Source organism: Coffea eugenioides, chromosome 3, assembly GCF_003713205.1.
Source record: "Coffea eugenioides isolate CCC68of chromosome 3, Ceug_1.0, whole genome shotgun sequence".
Lineage (NCBI taxonomy): Eukaryota > Viridiplantae > Streptophyta > Magnoliopsida > Gentianales > Rubiaceae > Coffea > Coffea eugenioides.
This window is the reverse complement of record NC_040037.1, coordinates 19166382-19180028: the sequence shown is the minus strand read 5'-3', so window position 1 is coordinate 19180028 and position 13647 is coordinate 19166382. Positions and strand designations below refer to the sequence as shown.

General features: G+C 39.2%; 1 protein-coding gene across 2 annotated transcripts; it reads right to left on the bottom strand.

The window, feature by feature from the left end:
• Positions 1-2016: 2016 nt before the first annotated feature.
• LOC113764752 (enhancer of mRNA-decapping protein 4-like) lies at positions 2017-13417 on the bottom strand. 2 transcript variants are annotated; one of them, XM_027308732.1, is made up of 12 exons: positions 12105-13417; positions 9764-9813; positions 9534-9690; positions 9228-9446; positions 8374-8502; positions 5985-7610; positions 4631-4990; positions 4437-4556; positions 3755-3925; positions 3493-3657; positions 3246-3371; positions 2017-2673 (listed from the first exon to the last, which is right to left on the bottom strand). In XM_027308732.1, exons 1-12 carry the CDS (start codon positions 13098-13100, stop codon positions 2377-2379), a joined length of 4416 nt encoding a protein of 1471 aa, XP_027164533.1. In that variant the 5' UTR covers positions 13101-13417; the 3' UTR covers positions 2017-2376. The 2 variants fall into 2 exon arrangements, with proteins under 2 accessions (XP_027164533.1, XP_027164532.1); XM_027308731.1 differs by having other exon boundaries at positions 2017-2685; positions 12105-13416.
• Positions 13418-13647: the final 230 nt, after the last annotated feature.

Here is a 13647-nt window from a genome sequence, read left to right as displayed (position 1 = left end):
ACATGGTTGCAAAGGAAATCCAACAGGAAAAAAAGGAAAGGACACAGCAAAAGGAAGTAGTTCATAGTTGCAGAAATGAGCAGAATTCTGGAGCTTGCAAGTTTCTGTGGAGTCTAAATATGAAGCAGAACTCAAACATTTCATAGGGAAGTGTTTGCATAGAATAATCCCAGTGAACGAGGTGTTGTGGAGAAGGTACAGAAACAATTGAACATATGATGTTCTTTTGTAGAAATCCTGAGATGATATGGAAAGTCGCCCCAATTAAGTGGGTAGTATCATGAAAGCCAAAGATAGAGCGGAAAGGAAAGATCATATTATACTAACTGTAAACAGATTATGGTAGATTTGGAAGTTGAGAAATTAGATACAGTTCAATGGGAAAAAAAAAGTGTCCACACAATTAAGGGGGCTGTGCAGACGTGGATCGAGTATCAGAATGTACAGAGGGAGAAGCAGATGAAGAAGAAGAAGAAATGGAGGTAAACTCATGAGGCGAGAAGAAATGGCTACCACCGCACGAAGGTACAATCAAGCTCAATACTGATGCAACGGTAGATACAAGGAAAGGCTAGGGAATTGTTGCTAGAGAAGCTAATGGAGGAGCCCTGATAAGAGCTTGGGTAGGTCCTGAACAAAGAGAATCAGTGAACCATTGATAGAAAAATCAAATGCACGCACTTGTCAAAGCAAGGTTAGAAGGCAACACTAATGACCCCAAAATAGGATCAATTCTACAAGATATCAGTCTTTGTGATTAGGAAAGAGTTTAGTGAGTGTAACTTCTCTTCTTTTATTAAAAGGGAAGGCAACCATCATGTTAGTTACAAGGTGGCAAAGTATGCCATACACTTGATTAGTGAAATTAAGTGGAAGGATTCCTTCCCTCTCTGGTTAGTTAGATTAGCTGGAAAAGATGTAGGAGCAGTTACTCCAATTTTGTAACAGCTTTCGTTATATATGAAAATGTTATCATTTGGCAAAAAAAAAAAAAAAAAGACACATAAGCTATCAAAAAGAATGTTTTAACATTATTACCCCTCAATTAAATTTCAACGTTTCGTTGGTTGGGCTTGGAATTTTAAAGAAGGCATAACTACCTAAAAACAAAAATAATTTGTCGTATGATTTATTAAAAGAAGATGACTTAAATGCTTTTCCTTGAAAATTGTAGTTAGGGTATATTAGAAAAGTTGGATTTCATTTATTTTTATTTTAAATTATAACAAATATTTTGAAATAAACTAAAATAGAAACCAAGACATATAAAATAGGATAGAGGGAGTATTTGGTGTCCATAGTAATATTCGGTCCAAGTTTTGATAAATACAAATTATCCAATTGATTTTTTCCTACAAGTGCGAATAAATAAAGAAAGGAAAGAAGAAGACCACCTTTGTGGACGCCAAAATTGATGGATCCTTGTAAAGACAGAAGACAATCAACCATATAGCCTGGACGAAACTCGTCAACGATCAAACTCCCACAAGAGGAAGTCAAAACTTTGAATGGACGGACAGCTCTATCCCGGAGGAAAAATCAATTAGCACCATATTCTGACAGACACTTGGGGAAGGGAAAGGATTCATACGGGGAAGGTTGTAATTCACGCAGAGAATGCAAAGCTCCGGATCATGAAAGGATTGAAGAAACGTCCATTTCGAATTTTCACACACATTCCGGTCAATCAACGCTATCAAGAAATCATCACTCTTTTCTACGCACACCGCTCGAACTATAAATATTACTAATCAGAGCAAATAACTTCTTGACTGCCGCCTGCGTGCAACTTCGCAGACATTTGAATACCTATGATTTGGCAGACACGAAACTTCGCCTCAATCCCCAACAAAGATGGATTCAACAGCACCTACATACAGCTTTGAATCAGAGTAGAAGTAGGAACGGCCAGTGGAAAGAGAAGGAAGGGCCATCGTACAAGTGAACGAATTACTTCCACAGAATCTATAGGCCCATTGAGGGAAAAAAACCCTAAAAAAGGGGGCAAAAAAAAAAGAAAGAAAAGTTTCCAATTATTGTATTAAACAGAAAAAATAAATCCCTCATTTAGAATTTGTTGCAGATGAGATGCTGGTATTTCTATAGATACAAAACCTCATATCCACAGACCTTTCAACCAAAGACTCAACAGAACTCGAGAACCACAGTTATTACTGCACAAATTTTAACGTTTTCATATGCAAGACGATACAAGAAAAATAGGAAGAGCCGGGGGGGGGGGGGGGGGAATGGATAATAAAGGAATTGTACTTTACTCTACATAACCAGATCCCTTTCCATAACAGTCCCTAAAACTTTGTACAAATCCTTCTCCTTCGACCTTATGTCCACATTATTATGGCGATACTTCAGGTATCATTTACAGGTCATCAGCATGGAGTTGATGACATGCATAATTAGACGGATACTGGAAAGATCAGCACCTGAAGTTGATGGAAGGCTGCGATGATGGTTTAATATTTGGTAAACCTGCTCAAAGATAGGACGCACATGAACTGCAATCACTTGGTCAGTAGGATTTATGGCAGATAATATATCCCTCATCCAGGACAATTTTCTTGGCGTCTCCTTGCTGACATCACATGATAACTGCTGTAAAAGAGAAAGGAGAACCCCTTGGCTCAAGGGTAGAGGATTCATGGACAAGATCCCCTGCAAGTCAACCTGGTGAACACACAAAATATCAAAGGAAAACTTAATGGGAACACAAGCAAAAGTAGCTAAAGATGGTTTATGAACATCGTAAGTAGATCAACCATATAGACAACCAAGATGAGTACAAAAATACATTAACAGCAATGACCGAAAACCCAAGAAAAAGGAACGTTGAGGCCAAAATAGTACTAAGAATATCATCTTCCTTGACGGAGGGTAAAAACGCAAATACAAGTAGAATGGAGGATAAAATTACAATACAAGCGGAATAAAACAGACCCCAAGCAGAATGAGATTCTCTCTTTAAGTTATGAAGTAAACTGGACTTCCCTTGACGAGGACACTTAAAACAGGACTACCAGAAAAACAAAAAGTGAAATCTCATGAAACACCCAGTTATGCAAGAGCAATTGTGCCCATGCATTTATGCTACCTTAAGAGAAGGTAAATCAGGCAACTATGCTTTCAGTAACTCACAGTAATCGTCCCTAGGCACTTGGAACGAGGATAGCTTTTTAATTTATACATCATTTACTCTTTATCCTAACTAGGTGAGACAAACAGCATACCTGGGAGCACAGCCACGAAACAATAAAAACATCACTTCTCTGCAGGGCTGCAGTGAAAGCCTCCTCATATTTACGTTCAGTTATAAGCCTAGAAAGCTCTTTAGTAGGATCCAACGGTGCCTCAAGCTATTTAAGACCACACAGGGCCAAAATGAAAAAGGATGGATTAGGAATACGCAGCTAAGATGAGAAGAAAAAACTTCAAGTGGCCTTGAGAAGACCTAAAGATAAACATGAGCGGACAAACCTTTTCATGTAGACCAGCCAATGGACCATTGCTGAGCTGACTAACAAGTGGATTGGTAACTTTTGAATTTGCTCCCGCAACAGCGAGAGCTAACAACTTTCTGTGACCATCAGCCAACTCACTGCTCAGAGTTTGAGTCATTGATGATGCTGAACTAATAGCATCCTGTAAATATTACAGTTCAATCAGAAAGATCCTGTTGACAAGATAGCTTTGTTATGGAACAAAACATATGATGGACAGACATGCTTAAACTCCATACCCTTAAAGCAAGTGCCAAGGGAGAATGTGATGAATCAAATTGTTGCAATGCTGCAGTTGCATGCTCACCCATTCCTTTTTGGAATGTAGCATCAACTTGTTCAAACATGGACCTGCAAGATATCTCAAAGGCTGGGATAACTGAAGCTTCCAAACTCGATTTGAGAGTTTCCTGCAACACCAATTTTCACTCTTAGAACAAATGAGTTCAGGACGAGATAGCCTGAAAGATATCAACACATCTTCTTCAACAACTACAACCTAGAACAATATTGAAATTTTAAACTCTCTAACCATGACAAGTTGAAGAAAAGCAGTTCATGCGAATGACGTGTCTGGACAATCAACAAGTTAAAGCACATAGATGAATACACATAAGCATGAATGTATAACTTAATTGTCTCATTAATATTTAACTATTACTGACAATAGAAACACACCTACACCTAACTGTATGCTGTATAAGAACATTTAGCAAGAATCTGCAACACAATAAAAGCCTTACATGCAAACCTGACTTAGTCACAAGTTAAAAAAAAAAAAACTCAGATCATCCAGAAAGAACTTCAGCCAATCTTCATTCTTCCACTAAATATATGTTTTCATAATTTCCAGTTGACTAAAACACGAATTGGAAATAACATAGACGATATGGCAGAATGATTTGAATTTCTCTGACTCACTTGGAGAGCTTGCTTTCCAGAAGTCTGAAATTGTGTCTGGATTTGCCGAGCAACAGTAGCTTCTAGTTTAGAATTGACTGACTTCTCGAGTTGATTAACTGCTTTATCAGCAACTCCTTTCTGTGTCACAGAGAAGCAGTTAGATAATAGTAAAAGCACATCCAACCGGTGGCTTAAATCTTAAGAATATTAACCTGGAAAGCTTCTGTAATAGCAGTAGATACTGCTTTCTCAATACTGGGAGTAATTGTCCTTCCTACAGCTTGACCAACAGCACCTAATTCCTTTTTGACAGCCTTCTCCACTATAGCTGGCAAGTCCTTGTTCAAACAACTAGTAATCAGATTTGCAATTTGCTGTGTGCGGTCACGTGATGACTTTTCTTGTTTTGCATTCTCTTCTTGAAGACGAGCCCAGAGTGCATCGGCATTGGCCTTGACAGCTTTCTCTGTGTTTTTCCCCAAGGCTGCCTCAAGTCTTCTGCCCTCTTTGGTAACAGGGACAGCAACCATCATATTCATCTGCTTTTGCACATCTTTCTGCATACTCATGAGCTGCAAGAGATGGCAGGAAGGAAATAAATAGGAGAACTACAAACCAAGCATGTTGGTAACAAAGCGCAAATCCTTTATTTGGTTGGGCTAGTAGTCTGGTCAAGGAATGTTGACTCACTCTAGAAAATTCCGGCAGCGAAAAAAAAAATCTTGAAACCGCAGTCCCTCTTAAAAAAGAAAAAAAAAAGCACAATGTAATGTGATTTTTCTAAGCTGACCCATAAGAAAATCAGAAGGTAAAAACCTTGGTAACTAGGTTGCTGCTCCCATTTCTTCTTGTAAGGTTCGAGAGCAAACAAAAAGCATACATCAACAAATTGATAAAAAAGTAATATTCAAAAAATTACATTTCTGTATCTTGAAAGATTTGCTCATACAAAGGCAAAAAGTGCTGAACCAAGCTCTAGACTTAAAAATTCATGGCGAACCAGCTGAACTAATTCTTGAAAGATTTATACCAGGAATAATATCTCTATCGCCCTCAGTAAGGTTTAAAGGCACGAGTACAGCACATTTAAGTTAGGGGACCATAATACTTCAGATGGCAGGATATCGTAAAATAGTATCTAAGATGCAGCACTACCATGTTAAAAAGGTTTCCAAGTACTTGAGTTCATTCATTTATGGTACTTGTGTTGATTAGCCTGCATGTCACCATGATGAATCAGAGACACTTGTCCAAGAAAAAAGTTATGCTACTAGCTCAAGCAACATTAAGAAGTGAGCATTGTTCAAAGGCACAAAGAGCCATACTCATGCTACTTACTGGAGATTCAACCAAAACTTAGTAGCAGTTGAGGTAAATAGGGTGCTAGACAATCAACTGTATAAAAGCATTAATCACGACACTGGAGCCAGCCTCCAATATGAATGAACAAGTAAGAAAACCAGTTCCAACAAAAAATCACCATATAAAATAGGATTAGGCATACTGACTACATGCCAAGCTAAGCTAAATCCATGAAATATTACATAGAACCGTGTAAGGAATCACCTGATTTATCGACTCTTGCATTGCCTGAATTTGCGAATATACAGTTTCTACAGAGGGAATAGTTGAACTTGCACCGGCTTCATTGGAAGAATCAGTGGAATTGAAGGGTGATGGGGACGATAGGCCAGATCCTTGATTGTTCTTCCCCTTTTGTTTTTTTCCTTTTGAATTTGATGCTGTCGTCTGTTGAACAGGTGCAGGAATAGCCGAATCGGCAATCTTTCCAGATACATCCTTTGCAGAGTCACGGGCTTCCTCTTCAGTAGTTGAAGGTTGAGCTGGGGTCTCACTTCCACTAGCAGCGTCAAACTGTCTAGTTTCCTCCACAATATAAGTTTCAGGAGACAAGGCACGACATTCTCGAGCCATCTCTATTCCAAGATCAGAGGCTTGAGAGTAAAATGACTTCTCCTTGTTTTCTGATACAAAATTGTGAAGTTCTTCATGAGAACCAATATCACTATTCTGACTAAATCTAGTTTCACCCACAACCTTAACCTCCACTTCGACATTTCGCCCGTCAGTGTTGATTACTACATCTTGAATATTTAATTCACCCTCGCTTTTCTGCTCATTAATGTGGTTAACTTCTGATGAAGAATTGGCCATCAATATCTCAGAAGGTGTCACAAGATGAGTGGGGTGCTTGAACTGAACAGGATGACTGAGAGTAGTGGAAATATCATCACGCAGAACCTTACTTTCTTCGTTTCTAGATTCACCATCCAATGAAGGAACATCAGACAAAGTTGGATGAATTGCATCCAATTGCCTGTCAACTGAATACTCAATGATTTTTGCATCTCCACCACGATCGCTAAATGAGGACCCTGGGTCCAAGCTTTTCAAGGGACTTCTTAAACCAGATAGGTTACGAGACAACCTAGGACTCAAAGGAAGTGGAGGAGATGGGATGGAAGCAATATCAGCATTAGCAGTTACTGCTGGCAAAGAAACTGGTTTAGATTCCATACTTGAAGCAACAAAATCCTGTGAGGTAACTGACTCAACAGAAACTGAACTGACTGGATGTATCACAGGAGCAGCATTCTCAGAACCAATGTCTCGTATGGAGAGTTTTGGGGCAGAACCAGATAAAGGTATTTCGGTTGCTCTGCTTTCAGAGAGCTCAGAAGAAACATATCCATCATTACTGAGAGCGTCACGTGATACAATAGAGTCTGCTTTGTCGAGCATTGCATTATCCAATGGGGGTGGTAAACATTGGGATAATTCCAGAGCATACTGCTGAATAGCTTGTGTCTGGACGCAATACACCTGAACAATCTGTTCACCATGAGGTAGCAAATCACTAGTCCCAGTAAAACTCAAAATTGGCATGGTGACAGTAAATTCTGCTACATAATCCATTCGGGTTGCTGTTGGGTTTGGACCATAATCCAAGTGCACCGCATATATAGCATTTTTTTTGGCATTTGCTAGTAAGAGAAGACCAGCTTGAGACAATGCAACAACTTGATTAAAGAATGCCTCCTCGATACGGGCTTCAGCTGAACTTTTCAACTCTAAAGTCTGAATACAATGCCAAGATTCAGAATCACTGGGAAGCAACCAGCCCTCTTCACTTGCTGATGCCCATATCTTTATTTCCTTATTTAAGGGACCCTGTTAACAGTTTTCACAGGTCAGATAGGGTAAAAAATAGCTTCAAATTAAAAGTGTAGTGAATATATCAACAAACCAAGAAAATCCCAGATAAAAAATGTTAAAGCCAAAGTCAAATTTGATAGTAGTCCCTATATCACAGATGGAATTTCCTGCTTGATATTTTAGGTTGTGTTTGAAAAAATGTCTACTTTCATAACATTTCATGATTAAGAAATGTCTGCTTTCATAATGTTGCATATTTAAGTTGTAGTCGCTGATACAAAGCTTTAGCTCTCTGTAGCTCCAGGTATAGAAACCTCTGAAATCACTTGTAAATTAAAGAACCATCAAAGGTGAAAGGCCAACGGAGCCACAAAAAAGGGAAACGGACATGCAAGCTCCACATTAGGTTTGGTTGTAAAGAATGATCAGGAATAAGTATTCAGATTATACTAATATTTAATGCACATTCTGTAAATTCACAGAAGACAACAGAAATGACACATTGGCTCTTCCTTTCAAGTGGAAACCCATAGCTGGATCAAAGTAAATTTAGATGAAGATGTTAGATGGATGACTGAGAATCAATACACAAGCATGACAGCATATTGCATTTCAATATGACTAACATATAATCTAAATGAATTCCAAACTTGGGTAATTATGAATCTCAGTAAAAAGAGAAACACAGAGAACATATTTTAATTATTATGATTAGCATAACTGAACTAAATGCTTAAACTAAGACATTTTTGAAGAAAGAGAACTATGAATTACACACCCCTGTGATGAGTATGATATGATCTGGACGGTGTGGGGCAGCAAGGAATGTAACAGAGTTAACCGGCTGACCATCATGTGGCCGCAGCACAGCAATTGGAAGCATCTTGCGATCTTCCCATATCTTTATCTGTTAGAAGACAAATCATATGTTCAAGTCAGCAAAAACATTTAAACAAAATTTTGACGACATTAAGCACATAGGAAGCACTGTCCAACATTCCCAAATGGGTGCAATCAAATAAATCAGTGGGCTTCACATAACAGTTGTAAATGGTGGCTCTCTATCAACTACCTCACACATTTTCTGCTACTTGTCAATCTTCCCATCCGGTGACCACAATAAAAAAGGTCCTAAAAACTTTCTTGAATGAGATTAACAGTTAAGAGTGCACCTTTTTCAGCTAAAAAACACTAAAAGAATCAAGCTAATGGTATTAGATTATTGTTAGATCACCAGATATATAAATTGCCAAGGGTACAAGCATATATGCACTGATCACGAAACGCCACTAACATCGGAGGAAGTGAAATTATTGAAGCAGGAGCATCCAACTGTAGAAAACTTGAGAGTACACGTCTTATCCAATGGGTTCAAGTCATTGCACAAAGCCACTCAAAAAATATGAAAATAGAAAAATAAAAGGAAAAACTGAAAACCCCGAAACAGAAAAGAGAAGAAACCACATAAAAGAGGAAGGCAAACGAGGTGTATGACACTAAGCTTAACCATAACAAGTAAATACCAACACCTTTGACTGCATACAAATCTAAAAACCTCTATCCCACAAAAGGATGAAGATCTTGCAGGTCATATAAAAGATATTCCAAAAAGAAAAGAAGATAATCACGAACCGTGCCATCCACTGAAGCAGACACCAAACGAGTGGTCATCCACTGACACATTGAAAGATCGGTTATTTCTCCATCATGGTTCCCAACAAGTTGTACCCCATCAATCAGCTTATCAACAGGACATTTGAGTGGTTCTTCTGCTGAATATGCTTCTCCTCTTCCGACCTTTGTGGTATCAATCTTCAGGATACGCCTTCCAATGCCAACAACAAGAACTTCCTGAAAGTAATTATCTTTACAAGTTAAGCACAAAGAAAAACAGAGCAAAACTAGTAGATATAAATGAACAGTTGGAAGGACTTATACTTGCTTATGACAATGCCAACAGACTCGTGGATGAACGGATTCACCTTCTCCGGAGAACTGAACTGCAATAGCTATCTTTCCGGTAATTTGGGGCTTGTCTTCCTCATCTGGACCTTCAGTAATCTTCCAAACATATACACGCCCATCTACGCTTGCACTGTAGAGATGCACGTTAGCATGACAAAGGCAAAAGGAAGATTGAAAGTGATAAAAACAGACAAGAATACTACCTAGCCAAAAGATGAACATCCTCAGCAAAGAAAGCCATATCTGTGACCCTCTGAAACAATGCACATTACTTAGATAAATTTAATAAACAGAGAAACAAATTAATGCACAATAACTAAGCAGCGATTGGAGGAATGCGCTCTACAACAGCAACAGACAACCAAATTAGCATTATCCACATGCAATGAGATCTCCATACCAAAATCTGATAAATAATATAACATGTATAACTAAAGTAGTTTAATAGATTGCATAATTTGCTCTCTCAGGAAGAAAACAAGATATAGGAAATTGTAATCTCTTCATAAAATAAGCAAATTTTGAACAGATAAATGCTAAGAAGTAGCAGGCAAAGAATTGGAATCAATGTGAGAGATACGTGAAATCTATTATTAACAAGATGAACTGTATTACAAAGAAAAAAAGTCCACGGTTAAGCATCAGAATAAAGAACTAAGATATCTTATATCTCTGAAACTTACTCGCGCTATGTCTGTGTGTGTGTATATATAATCTCAGAGTACCACTAAAACTACAAATGCATTTGACATAAATGACTTCCATATTTTGGAAATTCCAGTGAGTGCATTAGCCACTCCATGATTATTAATAATGAGGATAGTATTAACAATGTTCCCAGATTTAGTTGAGTTAATACCATTTAAGCATATTCTTAAAAAATTCAGATAACCAGCGATGAAATGTTTGACTACTCAGTCCGACTTTTGAGCGTATCATTCTTATCCTCTCAACCCCAACAGCTGTCGATAATAATTACTTTGGGCCACATGTCATGTCTAGGAAAATGAATAAACACCAGAAAGGTCATAAAATCGGATTTATCCCCTGAGGGGTCTTGCACTGGATAATACGCTTTTTAAAAATATATTGCACCTGAGAACTTCTTATTTCAATAAAGAAATCAAACTATCACTTCCAATCCATTACCAACAAAGTTTGGTACAACATATATTCTAAGAATAGTTTACAGTGACAAACCAATGTTCCTCTCAAATTGGGCTGTACGAAAGGGATGAACAAACAGATATGAATAGGGTTATACTGCACAAACAGATATGAATAGCACATTCCCTGATTTCAATTCTTTCAACGTCTGCCAAAGAAAAGGTAAAGGACAAGCCAGGATACATTGCGATTGTGGCCTTGATGGTTTTGTTGGACCATGGAAAAAAATAAATTATTCACATTTAAGGGGCGCAATTTAATCAAGCAAGTTCGAGTCGAGCTCAAGCTACTCGATTGAGGTTTCGAGTCAAGCTTGAGTATGTATATCATATATTCGAGAGTTCAATAAGCTCTATCGAGTACTTGGCATAATATTTAATTAATATATTATAAATAATTAAATCACCTTTTTAGGTTGATTATTTGCAATATTTACAACCCTAACCATTTGTCGAGCTCGAGTACTAAAGCTCAATATTGAGCTCGCCAACTTCTCGAATTCTATTGAGTCGAGTTCGAGCCTGCCCAATATTACATCGAGTCGAGCTCGAGCTTTGTTCAAACAACTTGCTCTTGCTCGAGCTCGAGTATTGCTACTAGGCATCGAGTTCGAGCTCAAGTATGGCGATACTCGAGCTTGACTCGACTTAATATCACTCCTGCTATCCTGTGACGCGTGAAACTGCCAGCGCGTAAGATGGAGGTGGGAAAAATTAATATAATAATAGATGGAAAGTACCAAACCGCATGGCATTCCAACCCCTCCCCCCCCCCCCCCAAAAAAAACCAAAAAAAAAAAGAAGACAAAAAGAACAACAAGCAGCAGTCTTAATTACACTTCTTATGCCCCTAGTGGCTGTGAGATCTTGAAATTCAACTGGGTCCCAACTAAAAGCCAATACCTAAATTCCTAGTGTCGAGCATTACCGTTTATAGCAAGCCCCAGAGTATGCTTCCCTTAGAATTGGGAAAGAAAATTCGAACATGACACGACTCTTGATATTGCCATTCCCATGTCCACACCAAAATATACCGTATGTATTCCAATTCTAGTTACCGCAATACATGCAAGAAAACCCAACAGCATCACTATAATCAGAGTGTATACAAGGAATCTAGAGTAGTTTCTTTGGTAATTATCCTTGAATCTACAATTTTACTCACTCTCACTGGATATCATCCCATGCAATCCATAAGACAACAAAAGTTCATCCAAGTACCACCACAGAACATTCAAGCCAAGAAGTTAATTCACACTTATTGCATATTACTCCCAAAATCCTATCTCTAAGTTCACCATGATCATATCCAGGGATGTGAAACTCAACATATGCATAATCAAGACAGATATAGATCAAGCAAAGCAATTAGGCTAACCTGGGCAAGGCCCTTAAGTAAGGATCTCAATGCCGTATTGATATTGAGAACCCGAATAGCTCCTAATTTGAGTCCATAGCAAATGTAAGTCTTATTCACCGCAATCTGCCTTCCAAGAACCAGACCAGGGTCTGAACCATACTTGGTAATTGGAGTAACCTCGAGCTGAGGCTGCACCTCACCCGGCAACCTAACATCAATGTCATAAACCACGTGATCACCTATCAAATGCCGCCCCTTTGGCAGCTTACTGCTCGGCATCCGCATTGGCCCCGGATGGGGAAAACCCACATTCGGGCCAGAACCCATCATGGGCAAACTTTGGGGGTTGGAAAAATCTGATCCCCCAGAGTTAGTAGGCTGAATGGGAGGCATTGGCATGGCTGGTTGTGGCGGGATTTCGAGGGTAGAAGGCGGAGCACTCAACAAAGCCATCAGCCTCGCCCCTGGATTCTGGTTAGTGGCATTACTCCCACTGCTGTTGCCAACATTATTGTTATTATTACCGGGATTTTGGGGGAACTGGTGATGGAGAGGGCCAGAAAGAGGAGGCTGAAGCGGGGGTGTAGGAAAGGACATGGACCTCTGCTGGTGCAAATTACTAGTAAACTGAGAGGAGGGATCCGGCTGAAGTTGTTGAGGATTAGAACCACTGTTACTAAATTGGGGAAGATGGTGGTGGTGGTGGTGAAATTGGGGTGGAGGATGGTGGTGGAAAGGCGAGGTCTGAGGAGCGTAGGAGTAGGCCCCACCAGGGGCGCCACCAGTAGGAGGTGGATAAGAGGCGGAAGGAGGTGGGAATGGGCCAGAAATCAAATTAGGGTTATTAGGGTTTTGGGGATTGGGGGAAGAAGAAGGAGGAGGAGTAGGAGTAGAAGATGTAGGGTTGGGGACAACAGCAGCAGCAGCAGCAGATGACGGTGAAGAGGGCTTGAAGAATTTATGCATATCAAATGGTCCTCCACCTGGTTGATTTGGATTGCCAGGGGAAGCCATCTATCCAATTATAATTACTCCTAATCTCACAATCCCAATAGTTCCAGATTACTGAGATCTGAGAAAATATTGCAAAAAAATGTTCTGCTGCGTAAAATATATACGGAGTCCAAATATATAATTATATGTGTGTGTGTGTGTGTGTGTGCGTGTGTGTGATTCCACAGTATAGAAGAAGGAAGCGGAGTTATGGAGATTTAAGATCCGATTGAGCAGAAGAGAAGAAGGGAGTGAGGGAGGGGGAGGGACCAGAGGCCCAGATGGATGCGGGGGTGGGTCTTTTTTTCTCTCTCAGTTTCAACTGTGGTGGTGGGACGGACGGGATTTGAGTATTATTATGGGATTTTGGAGACTTTGGGGAGACCAAAATACACTGCGAGTCTACTACACTGTGTAGCATACATGAGAGAAGAAGATGGATGCGGGTAATAAGGCAACTAGGTTTTCTTTTTTTATTATTATTGTTTGCCGGAATTTGTCTCTCTTTGGAGATCTATTCTTATTTCGAGCGTATTTGGATATGAGATTGTTTTGAAAAAAAAATAGA